At 41.1% G+C, this 21,870-nt stretch overlaps 1 protein-coding gene across 4 annotated transcripts in view; it reads left to right on the top strand.

Annotated features, from left to right (window-relative positions):
- DIP2C (disco interacting protein 2 homolog C) overlaps positions 1-21,870 on the top strand; it is a 319,660-nt gene that overhangs the window by 179,584 nt on the left and 118,206 nt on the right. For all 4 annotated transcript variants that reach the window (XM_061349614.1, XM_061349630.1, XM_061349622.1 and 1 more), the window contains one exon: positions 6,194-6,304. In XM_061349614.1, coding sequence (XP_061205598.1) covers positions 6,194-6,304 — 111 coding nt within the window. The remainder of the gene's footprint in view (positions 1-6,193; positions 6,305-21,870) is intronic.

The following is a 21,870-nucleotide window of genomic DNA, read 5'->3' as shown; positions in this document are numbered from 1 at the left end:
CACACTAAGTAACAAGTTCCATGGGGATAGTGTGACATTTAACCTGTTTACAAAATGCTTCATTACCTGGCTTTGCTTCTAAAGCTGAGCCACCAGCCACTGTGTAGAAGCTCAGGAAATTATGTGAGCGGAAGATAAACAACGTTTCTTCAAACACTGTTTGCCTTCTTTCCCACTAGCGCTGGAGTTGCTGGGTTTATCCTGCAGCTTTCTCTCCTGGGGGCACGCACTGTGAGTTATTTTAGAGCAGTAAATGCAGCCTGTGTCTAAGAATGCCTTCTATTTCTTGTCAGTTAGAAATTTCAGCGCTTAAATATTTTTAGATTAAAAAATTTCACACAGACATAGGAACAAGAGGTACATCAAAGCAACTTGTCAGCTGTCATTATGAAACAATTGCCCTCTGTTGGAGAGGGCAGTGCAGCTATTGCCACATTATCAGCACATAGCACTTCAATTTAGCTACAAAAAGAAGTAATAAAGAAGGGAGAGGGGGGATGAACAAAGAGATGGAAGGTAAAATAAAAAGAAGATGGAAGGAGGTGGAGTCTGCTTCCGGCTGACAATTTTGCACCTTCTGTGCTCTTAAGATGCAAACAGAACTACAGGCTGAACAGAGAATGGATTGAGAGCAGCCCTGAGAAGGACTTGGTGGTGCTGGTTGACAAGAAGTTCAGCATGCCCCAAAGACATACACTTGCAGCCAAGAAAGCCAACTCTATGCTGTGCTGCCTCAAAAGGAGTGTGGCCAGAAGGTCAAGAGAGGTGATTCTCCCCCTATACTCTGCTCTGGGAAGACCCCACCTGCAGTACTGCACTCACCTCTGGGGCCCCCAGCATAAGAAGGACATGGACCTATTGGAGCGAGTCCAGAGGAGGCCACAAAGGTGATCAGGAGCACCTCTGCTATGGAGCAGGCTGAGAGAGTTGGGCTTCTTCAGCCTGGAGAAGAGAAGGATCCAGGGAGACCTTAAAGCAGCTTCCAGTACCTAAAGTGGCCAACAAGAAATCTGGAGAGGGACTTCTTACATGGGCATGTAGTGACAGGACAAGGGCAATGGCTTTAAACTGACAGAGTGGAGATTTAGATTAGATGCAAAGAAGAAACTCTGCGCTATGAGGGTAGTGAGGCACTGGCACAGGTTGCCTAGAGATTCTGCCTGTCCCATCCCTGAAGTCTTGAAGGCCAAGTTGCACAGGTCTTTGAGCAGCCTGGTCCAGTGGAAGGTGTCTCTGCCAATGGCAGGGGTTGAAACTGGATGGACTTCAAGGTCCCTTCCAACCCAAGCCACTCTGCAATTTCATTTTTAGAATCACAGCTTGCAGTGGCATTCGGCCTGGAGAAGAGAAGGCTGCATGGAGACCTCATAGCAGCCTTCCAGTATCTGAAGAGGGCCTATAGGGATGCCGGGGAGAGACTCTTCATTAAGGACTATAGTGATAGGACAAGGGGTAATGGGTTAAAACTTAAACAGGGGAAGTTTAGATTAGATGTAAGGAGTAAATTCTTTACTGTTAGGGTGGTGAGGCACTGGAATGTTTTGCCCAAGGAGGTTGTGAATGCTCCATCTCTGGCAGTGTTCAAGGCCAGGTCGGACAGAGCCTTGGGTGACATGGTTTAGTGTGAGGTGTGCCTGCCCATGGCAGGGAGGTTGGAACTTGATGATATTAAGGTCCTTTCCAACCCTAACTGTTCTGTGGTTCTATGATTGTATAAATCTATAAATCTACTGAAGTTCTTGCATTTTTTAGCTAAATGCAGTCGAGGCAGGATCTAGCTTGAACATTAGGATTTGTAGATTGATGTATCTGCATTAAGTGGCCTGCCTATTAACCTGGTATTCAAGTTGCTATTCTTACGTGAAGAGACACTGTTAATTCAGTCGATGAAACCCATAATGCTTTTCAGCTTATTCCAAAGCAGATACCTCCACTGACCACCTGTGTAACTCTGAAGGCTTTGCTGGGCTCATGTTGTTCCCTGAAGTGTCTAATACTGTTCAGTATTTCCTAAGGTGTCAGATACATCTGCAGAGAGTGCGTGCATATAAAGCGGGACTTAAAGGGGACATATGCCATTCTGGTCAAGCCTGGTATCATAGTCCACAATATCTGACAAGACAGTGGACACCTCTGTTTAAACTTGTGAGTCCTGGCATAAGTCTCTTTTTTGTAATGGGAGCTTAGGTTAAGCACCTTTTTGTACACGCCTAAATATAGGTGTCTTAATCTGCAAGCTGAAGCCCACATTAGCAGCATTAGATAAATGAACTAATGCTTGTGTTAAGAATGTGGCTGTTCACTCCAGTGCACCTGGTAATGCATATGTGTAACATGATGAGCATAAAGCACTGATTTCTCAGCCTTTTATGTAAAATAACTATGGTCCAGGCAGATACATATATATTACTAAAATCCTTCATAACTTGTGATAAGTCAGTCATTAGTGCCAATGACACTTACCTTTTGAGTTTGTGCTTTAGATGCAAGGTTGGGGTAGACTGGTATTATTACAATTGATGCCAGTTTGACAGTGATTGTGATTGTGTCTGCATGCAGGACACTGGCATGACACTGTTCTTTCTTTTATGAAAGCTATTCATTGTTCTGCTGCCTCCTTAAATTTAGGAATCGATCCAAGTATGAATTCTCAAAGCCCATTATGCCACCACTTCCACTGATTCACAAATGCAAAGCTGCACTTGAACAAGCATTAGCACTTAACTCAGGGACCCTGTGTGCTGGCTGTGAAAGCTATCAATCTGGGGGTTTAGTTATATTCAGAAGTATAAGTGAAAAAAAAGATCCTTGTTACTGCACTATGTGGCTAGAGCCTTCATGGAGGTGAACAGTTCTGCTGTTAACACTGCTTTGCTATTTATGGCAACACTTCACTGATTTCATGGTGTTCGTTATTCTGTGTGGCTTTTACTCCTACCCATCACTCAGGAATGGCAGCATGTAGGTTCTTGCTATTGTGTACTTTGTCTCACACCATTGTTGGTGCTGTGAGAGGGAGCAGGTGGCATGGGAAGTGAAGGTGTGAGTCCAGGCAGTGCCAGATAATTCCTGCTCCAGAGCCTTCAGTAAGGAGCCGTCATTAGGTTTCTTGCTGTCTCTCCAAAGTGGGACTGTGCTCTGCGTTTTCTCACGTTAAAGGAACTTAGTGTGGAGAGAGGTTTCCCCACAGATGGCAGACAGAGAGCCATTTTAGTACAGAATTAACGTCCTCATGTAAATCGGTGCTTTTGGAGAGCCAAGTTCCCACGTTGTGCTCCATACTTGGGTAGAGGTTCACTGTTGTTATATTTATGGGAAAGTGGGGAGTAAAGCCATCAAAAGATCCCCAGACCTCAGAAAAGCAGAAGGTGTTTTGATATTCTCGTTTAGTTTGCCTTAAGTGACTGCTAGCACAGGATGTTGAGGCTGTCATTTTCCTAACTGCACGAAGAAATACTATTATCTATATAGACTATATACTAATAAACGATTGCGTAAGAACAGATTTACTCAAAAGAACAAGCACACATATACAAAGTAAGAGGGAGGTAAACTATTAAAGTGTCTCGATTTTCAGATTAGATGAGAATTTTTTATGCCTGTACTAAGAACAAGTAGCTGCATAAATCTCCATAGTGAATCAGAGGAGGGAAGAGCCCTTTGCAGTGTTAGGGAGTACATTGGGCAGCCATGCTGCCTTGCTGATGGGGCGTCCTGCTGTCTTCTGCAACAGAGTGTAGCTGTTTGAGGTTACCTTACATGCACTGTCTTTTGGACATCTTGAAAAGAGCTTTTAGCACTGCCCACAGCTGCAGAAGGGAGTGAGACACTTAAGGTGTCTCATAGCCAGGAGAAGGAAACCAGAGGCCTGAATGTGTTTTGTCAGCTCTCAACAGCTTTCAGGTCTACCTGAAAGTTCTCCCTCCCCCAGCAGCTGTGCACCTCTGAAACTCATGCTTTTCCTCACAATTTAATTTCCCCTCACTGTTTCTAAAGCCTTCTCCATGTGGTTTTGTTGTTGTAAGAATGCATTTAATCCCCTTTTACTGTGTAATCATGGTGGTGTACTTCAGCAGTAACACCTCAATTATTTTTGTTTGTTCTTCCCCACACGCCGTTGGCCTACACAAGTCATTTGCCATGGGAAGTTGTGGCACTGCTTTCTTCCCAAGATCTCTGTCACACAGCAGTGGTTGTTTAGGCTCATGTTTCTGGAGTATGGTTTTTTTTTTTGTAAATGGATGTGATTTCCAGAAAGAATCGAAAACTTTCAATCGTAATTAATTTTATTGTTAACGTTATATTGCTGGTTCTCAGGGTGACCCTGCAAAGAAGGAAAAACTCTATGCAAATGAGGAGAAAATACTTTGGGTTATTTCAGTGATTCAGAAGTTAGGTTCACCTGCCTTAAAGAATATAAAGGCTTGAGGGCAAGTGAAATTACACAGTACTGTAGTGTGGAGACAGAGCAGTAAAATGAAGGCATTTTATTTGATGTAAGAGTATAAATGATTAGTCACAATCTGAGTAGAAGAAAATGTATGGATTCAGTCTGTCTTTTATGTGTCTATGAGATTTTACTCCAAGTATGTTTTTCAGCCAACCAGCCACTCTTCCATAAAATCAAAGAAGACTTGATGTTGCTAATATTCCAAAGATTCAAGAGAGAAGCTGTATTTGGAGTTCAGTTTGTTTTCACAAAAAAAATAAGGGTACGAAGTGTACAATGGCTTTTAAAGGATGCTTTTTAAAGACTCCACTGAAACGTAATTGAGACTGCTTGAAATCAACATAGCATTTTTTTTGGTCTAAAAGTTTTTGTTTCGACAAACAGAAACTCTTATCCCTATCCAATAAGCAGGCATTGAATAGTTCAAAAATAGCAGTGGAGAGGGTTTACATTATGTTTTAATTGGAAAATATGAACATATTTCCAAGCATTGCTTTGTTTATTAGTCATCCCTTTGAATACTTAATAGCTTAATAAAGTAATTTTAACAGGTCTTTCCTACTGTCAACCGTGTGTGCAAGAGGTCAATTTTATTTCTGTCCTTACAGTTCCACATAGGGGAACTGCTTTTTAAAGACAAATGTAATAGGGAAGGAATGAGTTCATTTCTTCAGGTACTCCTGGTTTTTTGCTCCTGTGCATCACAGTACCTAAGGCACTGGGCTTACTGGGCTCAGGTTCTTCTGTGGAAGACAGCAGGGTAACATATTATGCCACTTTTATACATGCAGGTTTGCTTTCTTTTCCTATTATTTGTTTGAATTTTCATGCTTTAATTATTTCACCCTTCTCTGGAAGATGTCAAGAAACATTAGTTTCTAGAAGTGTTTATATACAGTGCTGCTGTTATAGCACTACTGTCATTTAAGGAGCCTTCAAGAAAACACCTATTTTTAAAAAAGCAAATTCACTATGAGAAGGGGATGGATCTTAAATACTGGTTGTTTAGAGATACTGAGACACTGCAGGTGTATGTATTTTATAGCACTGAGTTATTTTTGTTGTTTTGCTGGAACAGGTCACTATTTTCAGCCTGGTTTAGGTGCAGTTATTGTTTACTCTCTGGCTCTCGGAAGCTAAAAATGCCTATAGGTTTTAATGTAGTTCCCTTCCTACAGGATATCTAGTTTCTGTAGGTTAGTATGTTGTTGTCACCAGCTGGTGTCATCCAACCGCATAAGGTTTTTAGATAATGCACACTGGGAAGACTAAAATATTAGATATTATGTATACTATAGAAATATATATATGTATTATATATATAACAGCGATAAACTATTAGACTTGTATTATCAATACAAATCTTCTTAGGAATTGCTTTTAACCAATTTGCAGGAAAGCTTCAAGATCCTTTGCAATCATGCCTGCCTTTATTAGCACATCAAAATATTTCCTGAATGGTACTTTATGAAAGGTCGCATGTTTGGGAAAATAAAACAACATCACCAAGCTTGCTGCCTGTATGCTCTTCTTATGTAGTTTATGATCTTGGAAAAAGGTTCTCTTAGAAAGAGCCACCAAAATAACCACACCAGAAAAGCTGACCAGAGGCAAGTACTGTGTAACCAATAGATATGGCATGATTTAGCCACTGGATGCTCTTTTTCTGCTTCTAGGGTAGGCTGAACTCCTCCTCCTCACTACTAAGAATTAGCTGTTTGTTTTGTTTTTTAATTAATGCAGGGGTGGACCAGGCATTGCCACAAGAACGTCGAACTCCTGTTACTCCATCCTCTTCTTCTCGATATCACCGACGCAGGTCCTCAGGGTCACGGGATGAGCGCTATAGATCGGGTAAGTAGAACTGAAGTCCACAGAATCAGAATGAAAAGTTAAAATAGCTGGTTCTGTTTGTTTCTTTAAAGGGAATTTTGCTGTAAACTCATGTAGTAGCTATACATGGGAGGTATTTATTGTATGAATACAGAGATACTATCCAAGCATGTAGGGGTGGATTTACAAATCCAAAGTGTATCTGGAATTGAATGACAACAAACATGAAGGGCAGCAAGAAGGGCTTCTGCAGGCACATCAGCAGCAAAAGGAAGAGTAGGGAAAGTGTGGGCCCAGGAGGAGCCAGTAGGTCAAGGGAGGTGGTTGTTTCCCTCTGCTCAGCACTTGTGAGGTAGATCTGGAGTGCTGGGTCCAGTGCTGGGCTCCCCAGTACAACATAGATATGAACTGGACATACTGGAGTGAGTCCAACAAAAGACCACAAAGATGATTAGAGAAATCAGTAAAGGAATTAATTATTAAAAGAACAGAGCCTTTTCTATGTGAGGAAAGGCTGCTAGGGCTGGAGTTATGGAGAAGAGAAGGCTCAGGGGTTCTTATCCATGTATATAAGTAGCTTGGGAGAAGTAAAGAAGATGGAGCCAGACTCTTCTCAGTGGTGCTCCGTGACAGAACAAGGGACAGTAGGTACAAACTGAAATATGAAAAATTCCATTTAAGCATAAGAAAAAACTTTTTTTACTCTGAGTGGTTAAACACTGGTGCAGGTTGACCAGAGAGGTTATGGTGTCTTCACCCTTGGATCTATTCAAAACATGTGCCCAAGCAGTCTCCTGTAGGTGATCTTGTTTTGAGCAGGGAGTTGGACTGAATCGTCGCCAGAGGTTCCTGTCGACCTCCACTAGTCTATGGTTCTATGGCACAGCTGGATTTTGTTGTAGTGATTCTAGTTTGGTGAATACCATGAAAAAAATATCTAATTTGAAGTATAGCAAGTTGGGAACATCATTATGCCCTAAACAGAAGCACTGATTAAGGGAAGAGAAAACTAATTTCAAAGATGAACAAAAGGGTAAAATCTCATTGCCAAATGAATGGGATCCAGGTATCTTCATGATGTTGCTCCAGATATAACAACAAGTGAAGGGAGTGATTGGTTTATAAATGAAGGAAAAGTGAACTCTGAAACTTCTTTACTCTTGCCTTTGAACGCATAAACTGCATGTACTCTATCTTAACTGGATGAAGGGTAGCTGTGCTCAGCTGTTGTTTCAACTGCTGCAGTATTAAGCATGCTTCTCAGATGACAGCCAGAAAGCCAAGGTCTGGTTGTCCAATGCTACCTCTCTTGCAGCAGCAGAATAAGGGAGCTATAGAGAGCAGCACCTATCAACCGCTGTGGCAGAGAAACCCTTGTGAGCTCAAAGTCGGGAGCCAGGGAGTGATGGTTGTGGAAGGCGCCAAGGAGCCAACTGTGGAGGTTCTGGATTGTGTTTGAGATGCATCTTGCTGGATGGAGTTAGCAAGTTGTGTCATTGTGCTGACACAACTGTGGAAAATTATAGAGAACTCCTTATAAAACCTTTTGTAACGTATCTCTGGTTCATTCCATTAGTCAAAGAGCTTGCCAGTCCTACTTAAAAGAAAGTGAAATGATAAATGTTGGCAGAGACAGTTAATTTCTGTCCAGACCATTCTGATAAATTTGAAAATCTCTCTTCTCTTCTCAGAAACCTTGGGTTCACACTGTAGATGCTGCCAGTTTTCCACTGAATAATGGTTGTAGGATCTGCATAATAAGTCCTTGATATATAAGCTCCTAGAAGCTTCTCCCTCATTACACTGATTGATTTCTACCCAGTGTTTTCACACTAATCCTGAAATTGTCTAGTTTGTAGGTGTGCAACCCATGGTCTTCAAACCTCCAAGCTGTGACTGTCCAGAGCCATTCCATTCAAAAAATGTGTGTTGGAAGTTGTCTGCTTGAGCTATGCTTGCAATTTATAAACAAAGTTGTTGAGTCAGTTTGGGGATGAGCGAAAGGAAACATCATGCACATCTTCCCTGTGTGCGCCTCCTGATACCCCTAGAGTGCTCTGAATTGGTGTTGCAACTCTCGGTCACTGCCTGCTGCCTTGAAAGGAAGGCATTTGTTCAGTGAAATGGTACATAAGGTCCTGCCTTATGGAGTGGAGCATTATAATGTTATATATAAATAATAAAGGCACAAATTTTCCTGCTGAGAGGAAAAGTAAGGGATTGAATACAAAGGGTTGCCTGTTAGTGCAGGAGTCTCATCTTAGAAAAGTCAGGAGTATACTATAAATCCAGACCTCTCTTGCTGCTCTGAAAATGTCCTTGATGTTAAACCTGGAAAGCTTGACAGTATTTTGGAGACTTACAGCAGGGCTTTGAGTTCCTACCTTGACTGCTGTATAGCATGACTCCTCAGCAAGTCACTGAGCTCTCCAGCAAATTGGTTTGAACACCTACAGCATCTTCACTCCCAACTGTATGTAGCAAATGTTGATGAAGGTAAATGTAAACTTCCGTTGCAGTTTTGAAGAGTTCTGACGTCATCTTCTTCAAATTTAGTTTCAGTAGACCTTTGCTAAGATACAGTGCCATGTTCCTATTCTGAATTTTGTTCTCCCCTTCTGTACATTGCCTCTGAGATCAGAAGTCTATTTATTTCTTGGTCTCATGACTCATACTCACTTATTACTGCAGGTTACAAACTTGTGAGTCAGGTTTCTTTCTTGTTATCTTGTCTACAGATTCGGATTTGCTTCAGGTAGAAGCCTTTGTTTTGCTTGTTGTTTTGTTGTACTTAATACTTTAGCATCTCTGCTCTGATCACACTCTGATTATTCAATCCTAGCTGTTACCCACTTTCAGTGCTTGCTATCATATTTGGCACATTTTGGGAAAGGCACAAGCCAGAATGAATGCGCAGTCTTTAAGCAATAAGTAATTCACTTCTAGGAAAACATTTCCCTTCCTTAGGTTTTTTGCACCATTTATTTCAGTTGACATCTGCAGACAAGTCCTCTACTCCAACTCTGATCAAAGTCCTTTTCTGCCCCTTCTTGATAAGGTTTTCCTAATTGGAAAACTAACATCCTGGAAGTCATCGAACTCTCCTTCCATGCCTTTGCTTTTTACGTAAATTTAGATGTCAGAGAAGATTTGTTTAATGAATTCTCTTTGGAGGCTCAAAATCATTGCTACCACTAATATCACCTTCAACGTATGCTCTTTTATTATGGAAAATGTCAGACTGTGACATTTAAAATGCTTACCTATTTTTTCACTTCGTTCATTATTGTTGTTGTTATTATCATCATCATTATTTCATTAATGTTGTGATAGAATTTTTCAGCACTATTAGTTTGAAAACCTGGTTTCTATGATTTTTATATTCTAAATAAAATTGACTCTGAGTTTATGGAAGCTTTTTTTTTTCTTTCTCCTAAATATTCCTAATGCTCCTTGTGTTTTAAGATAATTTGATTTTAGAATTCAGCCCACATTGGGAATTTAGTCTAATTCTTTAAAACCAGAAAGGTTTAAATTTTCCTGGCTTCCTTTTTTTTCTATAGGAAGAGATCCTGAACATTGTGTTACAAAATGTCAGCTGCTGTAATAGTTTTTCAGATATCTAAAGAAATGGGTAATGCTGTAAGTGTAGTAACTGCATCATTGCAGGGTTAAACTATGTTATTTACTGTATAGAAATGTGGCAGCTAACTGGCTTACACTTGTCTTCTGTTCTCCATGCATAATAGACATCCGCATCTGGTTTGATCTGGTTCGTGTGACATGACTGCAAAATTGGGCACAGACTTGAGTATGAAGTCAGTAATGGTCTTGTAGATGTAGCTTCAGCTTTGTTTCCTTAGTGCAGTTGAAAAACTTAGAGTTCTCAGGTACTTTTGGAAGCTGAAAATCCATGGATTTGGTATAGTGTGTTGAGATAAGAAGATAGAAATTACTTGGTAAACAAGTAGGTAACCTGAATGGCTTAGCTTTCACAGTCTTACCATGCTGTCTAAATGAACTAACTCAGTCAAATAATGAGATGTTGGCCCTATATGTCTTCCATACAGTTACTAGGGACCTGTTTGCTCCCTGATTAGTACTGGCTACATTCTGCTCATTGTAACACTGAAATCCCTTGTAGAAGGACCTGAAGCTTCTGCCAGCCATTCTTTAAAATACCATCATATCAGCTGTCTTGCTTTTGGAAGAATGGTCTCACTGGTTTGGTACTTAAAATAGTGATCTGTAACCTCTCCCCAGTGCAGCCCTGAAGTTACAGGGCTGCTAGAGTTTGGCCCCTTGCCTGTGGCTGGCTGTCCTGGTGGCCTGAGGCAGAGCTGGGCTCTACTGCCACGTAAAGGCTGCAGCGCAGTACAGCAGTGCCTGTTGCTGTGGCAGTTCCAAGACAAATATGCCACGGGTAAACTGGGCACATCCTCCTGATTATAAATTGTTTCCTTGATCGTGATAAATCTCCCTCATGTCTGCATTTCTCAGCCATTCATGGCCTGCAGGGTTCAGAGAGCAGCTCTCCTTCAGAGACCTTCAGCACCTCTTTTATCTCCTCTCCAGAGAAAAGTATGGTATCCTTCCTCAGCTGGATGTTCAAAACATGGAGAAATGAAACATCAGGACCTTACCAACCTCATTTTTTCAAAGGGACACCTCTGTGATCTTCAGATTATGCCAAACCAAAAAGCTTTAGTTCTCCATCCCAGTGCTGAAAACCAGAGCATCTTCTCATGTGCCAGAACCTGCCTTTTAGTGATTCCACACCTGTCAGTAAAAAAGAAAAACATAAGAAAGGTATGATGGGAATACTAAAGAAAGTATGCACCAGTGAAAATTAAAAACTGAAAAAAACAACATTAAATTCTAGGGAATCTGATGTAGTATGTTCAAATGCACATGCTTTTGTTAGGAGTGAGATAGCAGCGCTTGGCTCTAGGATTTCTGCTGTAGAATTCTCCTCTGATGAGATGAGGATATGACAGATAGGTTTGGCCAAATAAGTGCCTTGTTTCTCATGAGGTCTCTGAGAAGCCTTGAAGATGACCAGTGTTCTGCACTGCCTGGAGCAACTGACGAAAAATGAGGCCAGTGAGCTCTGAAAAACTGAGTTTTCCAGATGTCAGAAATTATGTGGGAAATAGCAGCATAAGTCAAATTGCACTGTATCTGTATCTAAGGGTTCATGGTGTCCTAGAGGAAAGACCAGCAAGTGAGAGCACATGTGCTACATGAACTGTTTGAGTAGGTTTTAAAAGGCACAGCAGTGGATAAGCATAGAGCTGGGAGCCAAGAAATGGAGTGTTTTGAGAAATGCCATATGTGGAATCAGCATCTCTCAGCTGGTAGCATGGAGGAAGGATACTGCTGGTAGGGTTGTTGTGGTACCTGGACTCTCAGCAAGGAGTACCTCCCTTCTCCCACTCAATCTTGCTGATTTTTTCTCCATACATTCTGAAGATGAGAAGGAAGAAGTCAATCTGGTACACCATTCTTGGGGGGCTGCCAACCCCTGCCCCAGAGATCTCAACGCTGCAGAGAACAGCTCGTTTTCCAAGCACACTCGATGCTTCTCTTGAAAGATGTTTTAATATAGGAGATTTTTGGAGAATTTTTTTTTTTTTTTTTCTGAAACAACTACATACTAAGTACAGTTCTCCTGGCTCAGGTTCCTGAGCCACCTTTCCCACACTATGGTCCAATAAGGAAAAGACTTAACAGCTTATGCTGGTTTTGCTTTGAAATAATTAAACTTCCAAATAGGCTAGGTATGAGGGACATTTGAAATAAGGGAGCTAGCACTGAAATAACATACCCTGGACACCCAAATCCTAGAGAGGAAGTGGGCACCATAGAATCATAGAAGCATAGAATAGTTAGGGTTGGAAAGGACCTTAAAATCATCGAGTTCCAACCCCCCTGCCATGGGCAGGGACACCTCACACTAAACCATCTCACCCAAGGCTTCGTCCAACCTGGCCTTGAACATTTCATGCATTACAGCTCTCTTCTCGTAATTATTTTTTGTCTGTTCTGGCAAGATTGCAGAAGGAGATCATGAATGCCCTTACAAACCCACAAAATATAAACTATCCACATATTTTAAATCACTATGAGGTAAGCTGCAAACATACAAAAACCCTAACCCTTTGTTACAGTTCATACACACACTTACCTCATGGTAAATGAGAACAAATAGTGGTACAGCACATACCAAACCTCCTAGAGCAGAGCTGCTCCACTACCTTGTGTATTAAAGTAGCTTGTCATAAAACAAAGCATTTGCTAACCCTTCAGGTGAGTAAGGGTTACTTAAGGTGTAGACACACTTACTCAGAAATCAGTTAATCTCCTGTTTGATTTAGCTCACTTACAAACTTATTTTCAATCTACAACTCAATCAGGGCAAAGAAGAGCTTGAAGAAAAACTTCTGCAAAGATGTGATTTATATGACTGCATCCTTGCTTTGACCCAGCAGAAAAATTTGTAAGGATAATTGCAGAACTCTTGAGTAAAATTACTCAAGGATCTCCAGAGGAAAGAAATAGAAAGTTGATTTACTTCAGATTGCATAATAAAGGGGCCTGAGATGAAGTCACTGCATGAAGCTGACTTCCAGATTGCATTACAAATGAGATAATAAATAAATGGAGGGATGGAAATGATTAGTGGGAGGCCTGTATGTTGGTTTTCTGTTTCAGTTATCAGTAGAGTTTAATATAGTTTTAAATTTCAGAGTTTAGAGAAAAACATTTTAAAATCATCTTTATTATAATACCTGAAAAATCCAGAGCAAAGCAAAAACTATGCCTTTCAGCAAAACTAGCAGTGGAGTCATAAAGAGTTCAGTCTGCTGTTTTGGCATCCTCTGCGTCCATCACATAACCTCTGTGTTTCACAGCCTGCCCATACAGCTTTCCCAACCATGTGTTTAGCTTTTACCTTCCTTCCACCCAGAATTATGGATTATGGCCACTGCCATCCAAAGTGGGATATGACAGCCATGCTTTTTTTCTTTAGAGTTAAGCTTTTTGACCACATAAGAGCACACAAAGCTTCTAGCTTCTTTGTGCGTGCTCAGGGTGGACAGAAGCTGCCCAGGAGGTACTCGGCAGCAACTGAGTGATGGTATGGCACAGCCCTTTGCAGAGTGCATGGAGCGCAGTTTCCTGCACCAGTGGAGTTTGTTGGCTGCAGCATCCTAGAAGAGCACTGCTTTTTTTGGTGGGACATTCATGGGAGTGCAGATGTTTTCTAAAACACCGACTTTTCATTGTCAGACTGTGCAGGTTAACAAAATTTGGCTCTAAATTCATGAGAAGTCAGCAGAACTTTCCCCATGTATCCCCAGTTCCCAGTAAAACCAAAGGCCCAGTGTATATAGTTTAAGCATCCCAAAGACTGAAACTTACACACTTCAGTTGTTTTTTTAAATGTAAGCAACAGTTTATTTCTGTCAGTAATCTCCACAACCCTTGTATAAATGAGTATCGTCTTAGACCAGATGTTCTTGCATTCAGCCGAGTATTCACTATGTTTGTTGTGAATGCCATATTTCAGAAGTAATAACACACCTGCTTGCAGCTGAAGAGAAATCAGGTGTCACAGTGACCGGGCTATGTGCTTTCTTACTTTAAGGAAAGCACATAGCTTGATCTTTTCTATCTTAATCTTACCCAGAGAGGTTGCAGAAGTATTCTGAGACTGCTTCATTATAGCATCACCCACAGCAAAGATCCATTATTATATGGATTCACTTACTTTCACATTCCCAGGGGTGAGATGATTTTCCAAAGACTGATCTTTGTTGGATGAACACAACAGTTTTATGAAATCACTTGTCCTGTATCTTCCTGAAAATAAGTCAGTGCTGTCAGCCCAGAATAATCAAAAGACAAAGCCTAACTGTAATCTGTTGTGATGACACCACATTTACTGTGTATCACGCTATTTAGTGTGTCCTGATTGCATTTACAGTAGATGTAGCTACCAAATTATCTCTACTCAGAGTATGTACGGGCTATGTATTAGGAAATGAATTCTCAGTATATCCTTCGTTTCCATGGCAGCTACAACAAAGGTCTGATTAAACTTGTAAGAGACTTTAATGCTTTCAACTACTGGTTTCCTGCAAGGCACAACTGACAACCTTTCCTCTGTATAATTACTTAACATACTATTGTTATACTTAGTGTTTCCTTATCTAGAATTTTCAGCCAAAATTCACCTTTGATAGTGCTGGTCTGATAGTGCTGTTTTCCCATAGTATCAGTTGCCTCCCTGTAACAACTAGAGCTGTTAGGATTCTGCTGTTGTTCTTCCTTTGATGTAGCAGTAACTGCTCTTGCTCCTGTTGGTTCCTGCAAGCCACCTCTGCCTCTTCTTCCAGCTGTTTTGCTTGATGCCGTCCCAGCTGCTGGCTTCCCTGAAGCAGAGACTTACTTGTGGTTTTACTTACTTGTTAAATATCTGACTTCAGAGCTGATCCTCTACTGCAATATAAATAAGACATAAATATGTTTTCTGTGTGCAAAAATAACCTCTTCTTAAAAATCCTTTGACATTCTCATTAGAGAATCATTCTTGATCTTAATAATCTGCCATTCTATAAGCAAGTCAGTTGTGTTTGTGAATGATCTCATAAAAAGCAAGGGCGCTAAACCTCAGATTCCTTGGGCCTGTCCTGCTCCCAGTTGTATCATCATGTTACCAGGAATTGCTACTAAAGAAAAGGGAGGAAGATCGTTTCCAAAGGCTTAATAGAAAAATGGATAAAAATTGCTCAGGAGAGAGGAATTACATAAGGCAAAAGGAACAAGCACATGAAATGGATGAATTCAGATCACATCTAGGTATGTCTCCAAGCAGTCTTATTCTTCCAGGAGTAAGTCCCTGAAAGGAGGGATGGAAGTACCATTCCTTCAGAACTGGAAAACCAGGCTCCAGAAGATGGTAGGGACTCTGTTAGATAATTCTGCATCTGTACAGCAAAAACTAGGCAATAGTTTGTTTTTCATATTTGTGGTTCTTAAACAGTGAGGGATTCAGTATCAAGGCTTTATAATTACTGGGTAACTGAAAACACAAGCAAAACCAACAGAAGGAATACATTTTATCAGAAACATAGGTAGAAACAGACTTGTGCTATCTTGATTCTAGCAATGCATGACTCCTGTCTACAGCCAGTCTAATTTCTTGTCTTAAAAAGAAACAGGGCCGCATGATGATTTAGATGCAAGAGAACTACGTGACGCACAACTGCAAGACCTGATTTAAGTACAAAAGAAAGCACTGTTTTGTGTGCTGATGCATTCTATGCGAAGGGTGCAAGGAACAGTTTTGTAATGTAGAAACTTTGATGTAGCTGATGCTTATTACATGGGAGGAGCACCCTGTTTCGTGATCCATGCAGACCTAACACCCCAGATCCCTGATCCGTGAAGAGGTATTACTTTGCTTGCAGTATGTTGAGTGTTTGACATGCCTATGGAACAAATGCAGCTAATACTGAATAAAGGAAGCCACTGAGGCATGTTAAACTTATATTGGAAAAGAATTTTAACAACCTGTCCACACAGAGAAAGAATGCAGCTGTAATTTGTTGAATAGGTTTTTGTTTTTTAAAAAAGAAGAGCTGAACAAAAAGGAGCAAACTCATCCTGCTAAAACTGCAGAAGTCTGTGGGAGGACTAGGAATATGTAGCATATTTCACATGTTTCTCAGTTACAATTCAGAGCTTTCAAGGACTCCATATCTGACCCAACTAAAGAAATGTGGCATCCCTGGGCTTCATGGGGTGTAAAAGAAAGATCGAGTCAGGATTAAACTCCATGCCAAATCAGAGTGCATGCTTCAGAAGAGGACTCTTATAGCAGCTGTAGAGAAAGAAGAGATACCACAGCATGGCTCCATATGTGAATCAGGATATGGCTGACCTTGTTCATCATACGATTGCTTTCATGCTTTAGGAAAGGAAGACTGCTTTGCTTGTGGAGCTAATCTGAGTCCCGAAGGGTCATATATACTGTGTTCCCCAAAGTGCTTGGCTGAGAGAGGACAGCTTGTCTTAGGGGAAGGTCAACAGTAGCTCTAAGTAGCATGTGTTTGTGCAAGGAGAAAGAAAGTATGTTCTCCAGAAAATACTTCTGTAAAAGTTCAGAAGAAACTTTTTGTATCCCAGAATCACTACAAACCAGACTAAAAACTCCTGGCCAGGCTCTCTTTCTGCTTGCCTACCCGTCTTCTGACTAAATAAAAAATTGTTGTGTACTCCAGAAAAAGATTAGGTTCCAGGCCATACACCATGTAAGGAATAAATGTTTAAAGAACACTGTGAAGAAGAAGACAACAGTATGACCAGTCTGTAATTAATAGCGTTTGCTTGTGTGTTTCCGGGCGTTATTATTTAACCTTTGAACACTGCCCACCTATCCACAGTTAATACAGTTATCTCCGTACAGTTATCTCCCTAACATCTTCTGTCACCACGTTCTTCCTCTTGAGAATAGGCTCCCTCCCACATCACCATGCATTTAAATGAGCACAGGCTCATCCCTCCAGCTGGGCTGTGCGCAAACCACCAGTCTCCAGCTGGTTTGTTGTGCCAGGGGATCCCATCAGAGCATCATGCCAGCACAGGTAGGATGTCACTTCGTTGCGTAGAAACAAGAGAGGTGGCCTTGTTTCCTTTTCTATGAGGAGTCAAATGCCCATGGAAACATGTTGAACATGCAGCATTAGATCACACTGACATAGAAGACTGGTGGAGAACCACCATGGAGAACATGGTATCCATATCAAGCTGGTGTATGTATGTTGGTGGATTGGTTTGTTTTTTTTCCTAAGCCTTTCAGTTAAACAAGGAGCACAGCATTGTGCCAAGTTACGAGATAAACCAGATGAAGAGTGACTGCACTAAGCACAGCATTTCCTGGGAAATCTGGGTAACTTTTCCTGCTGATGGAATGAGGGATTTACCTCTGTTTGCAATAGAGGAGAGTTTCTGAGTTTAGAGTGCAGTGGCCAAAGCTATGGGTCATTGCTCTGGGAGTCTTAGCTTATGGACCCTTATTCTCTATGCAAGTTCTAATTTCTGTGTCTCTTGTTTTGAGGCCTCATCTCTTGTTTAATAGATTGTTAGCTGTTTGAAGGGGAACTTTCTCTACCATTTGTTTTGTTTTTACAGTCCACTTCCTTTGTATTTCACTTACTGACTTTGCTCCCAGAATTACGCTTGCCTTCTATATCCTGTCGTAGAGAGTAAAGGGAGAGAAAAAAAACAAATAAAAATGCCTGTATGCAACAGAGAAAAGATTGGAGACAGAGCTGCTTTGTCTGAAGTTTGCTAAGTATTATCAGGCAGCCTCTAAGAAATACATGTCAGGTTGAATGCTGAAAACCAGGTTGATAGCGGCAATATAGGTTAAACAGTTTTCCCAAGCATGTTGCCTTACTCTTTCCCATTTATTGATTCCTTAAATACAAACTCACAAGTTCGATTCAGTGTATCGTTGGCCAACCTGAAACAGAGGAGTACAATAGAAGATAAGAAACTGCACATTGATACTGTAGCTAGAGGATATTTTATGCTATGCTCTAGATCTTCTGTTGAGACTTTTTTGTGGAAAAGCCAGGTGGGAAGACTGTAAAGGTTTCGTTACCTATAGGAGTGCTTTAAAGGGTCAGGACCTAGGTTCGTTTTATCAGCTGTAACAGTGTAGTTAGAATGTCACAGACTTCTACATGAAAGAATATTTCACCTAAAAGCATTTTCTTTCCACTTAGACCTGGGACTTTTTTTCAGAAGGTTTGAGTGCAATTAGATAAAGGTATATCTGTGTTTGAAACCCTATCAGAAGTTTATAGTAGATGAGAAATTGTAGCATGTCACCCTATGAGGAAAGAGAAGAGAGGTGGTTTTTTGCTGCTATTTCTTTTTCCTTTTTTTAATGGAATCTCCTAATGGTGTTTCAGGACAAAATCTTCATAATTGAATGATTTTTTTTTCAGGAAAATTTAACAAGAAATACATGTTTTAAAGCAGTGCTTAATCACAATATGATGAATTCAGTTAGCCTGAGTGTGCCAGAGTAGATTGAGAAGACAGTTCAGACACTTCTGTCAGACCTGCAAGGCAAGGGGCATCACCCTGCCAGAGATGGTTTGAAATTCTAATATGATGTTCCCTTATGATGCTCTGTCTGATATGTGGAGAACACAAACTGCTTTGTGCTGATGGGGTGTGGGGTGAAAGATAGTTTTCTGTCCCAAAGATGCTTGGATATGGCTTATTACCTTCATTTTACTTTGTTCCAGTGTGCATCACAAATGTGGTTTCCTTCATTTAGTGAACAAGGAGCTTCCAGTTACTACTCTATAAATTTCTATTACAAGTCTCCTTATATTTTTTCAGTAGCTGCTAGGGACAAATTGTGGGCAAGTAGGGGAAGAGGACGGGTCACCTACATGCAATATGGTGGACACCATAGCCCATCTTTCACGGAAATAAAGGCAAGGAGCTACCACACTCTTGCTCAAATTGATGAGAAGCAAATTATGAGCGTCACCCTTTGCTGATGACTGTAAATTTTAATTTATGTTTAAACCCGTGCTGCATAAAGCTACAAAAAGAGATTATTATTTGTATTTTGGTTAACATTCCTTGTTATACATCAGCAAAGTTGTCTTGTAGCTCAGAAAAGCAAAGCTAAAATCTAGAGAAAAGCAAACCATGTGTATGGAAAATGCATACCTGACGCTTAAGTGTCAGTCTGGCTTTCCATTGCCTGTGATTTCTCAATACTTTTGGGATTTAGACTCTAGGTATGAATGGCTTGAATGCTGTTCATGAGCTTAACAACTCCAACTCTGTAGAGGACTCCCAAAACAGGTTGAACAGCATCTTCAGAACTCAATCAGTAGGCTTTAATTCAAAAAGAAGCTTATATACAAACTATATAGGCTGCTGCTCATTCTTTGTCTTAGCCATTTTTTTATGTGCTTAGGGACACTTCATATAGCTAAGAGTTTCACTCCTGGGAGAGAACATTGTGAAAAGATTTTTCGTCCAAGCTTGACTGTTTCTGCAGTCTTCTTTTTCTTCTCCCCCTAAAAGCTTGCAAGCTCTCACTGATAGTCCCTGGACCACCTTGGGACTGCAGTCATCAGCCTTTTCTAGACACATGGTCTGTTTTCTTTGAAACCTCCATGTTCTGAGTAATGCCTTCAGAATGGTTGACCTTATAGGCTGGGCTGGGAGCAGGTGTGCATGTTCCTTCTCCTCAGTCAGCTTCCCTCTTATTTATTCAACTTCTTATCTTTTCCATTGTTTTTGGTTTCCTTTGGGGGTTTCGTGGGTTTTATTTTGGGATATTTTTGGAACCTGTAGTTTGGTTTATTCCACAGTAACCCATTACAGATAAACATATCAGGCATGTGCTCTGTTAAGAGAACAGTTAAATTCCTGGACTCCCGTGGACTCATTTGAAAATCAAAACCCTGCAGAATGTTTTCTAATTAAGCTGATGAGTTTACCTATCAAAAAAGAAATCAAAGAATTCACAAGTGATGATGATTCAGTGTCCAGCTGTCACAAAGCAATTAAATAATGACTTTCTGTCATCTGTCCTTTAAAAAACATCGAGTTACACCTCATCTCCCTCCTTACACTTACAGTAAAACCCAATCCTAAGTACAATAACACACAGAATAATTCCTTCTGTCTTGATAGCAAAGTTTATTATCTTCTAAAATTTGCTGTAGAGTTTTGTTGGTTTTGGGGGGGGGGGGGTGTTAAGGGAAAGCTCATTTTTAATGCTTGATATGTAATTGTTATTCTTTGAATTAAAACCAAGAATTGGTTTTAATCAGTGACATCTTTGTTGCTGACATGGACAGTGGGATTGAGTGTGCCCTCAGCAAGTTCGCCGATGACACCAAGCTGTGTGGTTCAGTTGAATGCTGGAGGGAAGGAATGACATCCAGAGGGACCTTGATGTGCTTGTGAGGTGGGCTGATGCCAACCTCATGAAGTTTAACCATGCCAAGTGCAAGGTCCTACACCTGGGTCAGAGCAATCCCAGACACAGCTACAGGCTGGGCAGAGAAGAGATTCAGAGCAGCCCTGTGGAGAAGGACTTGAGGGTGCTGGTCAATAAGAAAATGAACATGAGCCATCAGTGTGTGCTTGCAGCCCAGAAAGCCAACCGTATCCTGGGCTGCATCAAAAGGAGTGTGACCAGCAGGTCGAAGGAGGTGATCCTGCCCCTCTACTCTGCTCTTGTGAAACCTCACCTGGAGTATTGTGTGCAGTTCTGGTGTCCTCAACATAAAAAGGACATGGAACTGCTGGAGCAAGTCCAGAGGAGGGCCATGAGGATGATCAGGGGACTGGAGCACCTACGGTATGAAGATAGGCTGAGAAAGTTGGGGCTGTTCAGCCTGGAGAAGAGAAGGCTGCGTGGAGACCTCATAGCAGCCTTCCAGCGTCTGAAGGGGGCCTATAGGGATGCTGGAGAGGGACTCATTGTTAGGGACTGTAGTGATAGGACAAGGGGTAACGGGTGAAAACTTAAACAGGGGAAGTTTAGATTGGCTATAAGGAGGAAATTCTTTCCTGTTAGGGTGGTGAGGCACTGGAATAGGTTGCCCAGGGAGGTTGTGAATGCTCCATCCCTGGCAGTGCTCAAGACCAGGTTGGATGAAGCCTTGGGTGACATGGTTTAGTGTGAGGTGTCCCTGCCCATGGCAGGGGGGTTGGAACTTGATGATCTTAAGGTCCTTTCCAACCCTAACTATCCTATGGTTCTATGATTCTATGACTTTCCATTTGTTGGGTAAGAAACACAAACTCTTAGCGAGCATGTTCAGGTGTGGGGTTAGCAGGTAGGGATTTATCCTGAGGGAATGCTGTTACATAAAATTTTACATTGTTTATTATGTTAGTCTGATACTTTTCACGTAGAGTCTACCGAAGATAAATTGTTTTCTGGTTTGATGGTAGCATTGCAGTCTTCCTCCATTTTGGTCCATCACCTGCATGGCTCTTTTATCTTTTAGGTATGGTTTTTCAGCTTTGCTGTTTGCTTTTCTTGCTTTGCTTTTGCTGACATGCTCATTCTCTTCATGATTTAAAACAAAAGCAGAAAACAACTCACAGAAGCAGCTGATAATGTTTGTTTTCTTAGACCTGTTCCTCCCTGCAGTCTTTCACTGAGAGGTGCTTAAACCCTGGCAGAAGACAGGGAACACCATTGTTAAAGATGAGACACTGCAGCTTATAAGCAGAGTATATCATCTAATGCTCCTAGTCATCCTTCCCAGTTGTTATTTACAAGAAGTTACTTTTACTGATGCAATCCAACCAGCAGCTTTTATGTAAAGATATATATACTCTTCTATTTCCTGTTGATCTTCTTGCGGAACATTGCCCATTCAGGGCTGCCACTACATTGACGCAGGAGTAGGAAACAGGCTACATGCTGCCAATGCAGCCCCCAAGGGTGATCTTCAAACAGATTCAGCAGCAGCAGAAGTGGAATCACTCTGGATTAAACCTGTTTCCACTATGCTCCT

The sequence above is a fragment of the Neopsephotus bourkii genome, unplaced genomic scaffold, assembly GCF_033783945.1.
Source record: "Neopsephotus bourkii isolate Nb327-2 ecotype Australia unplaced genomic scaffold, CSIRO-AGI_Nbou_v1 NB_53, whole genome shotgun sequence".
In the NCBI taxonomy this organism is placed as follows: Eukaryota; Metazoa; Chordata; class Aves; order Psittaciformes; family Psittacidae; genus Neopsephotus; species Neopsephotus bourkii.
The sequence above is the reverse complement of the archived record's forward strand: the minus strand, read 5'-3'. Positions and strand labels throughout refer to the sequence as shown.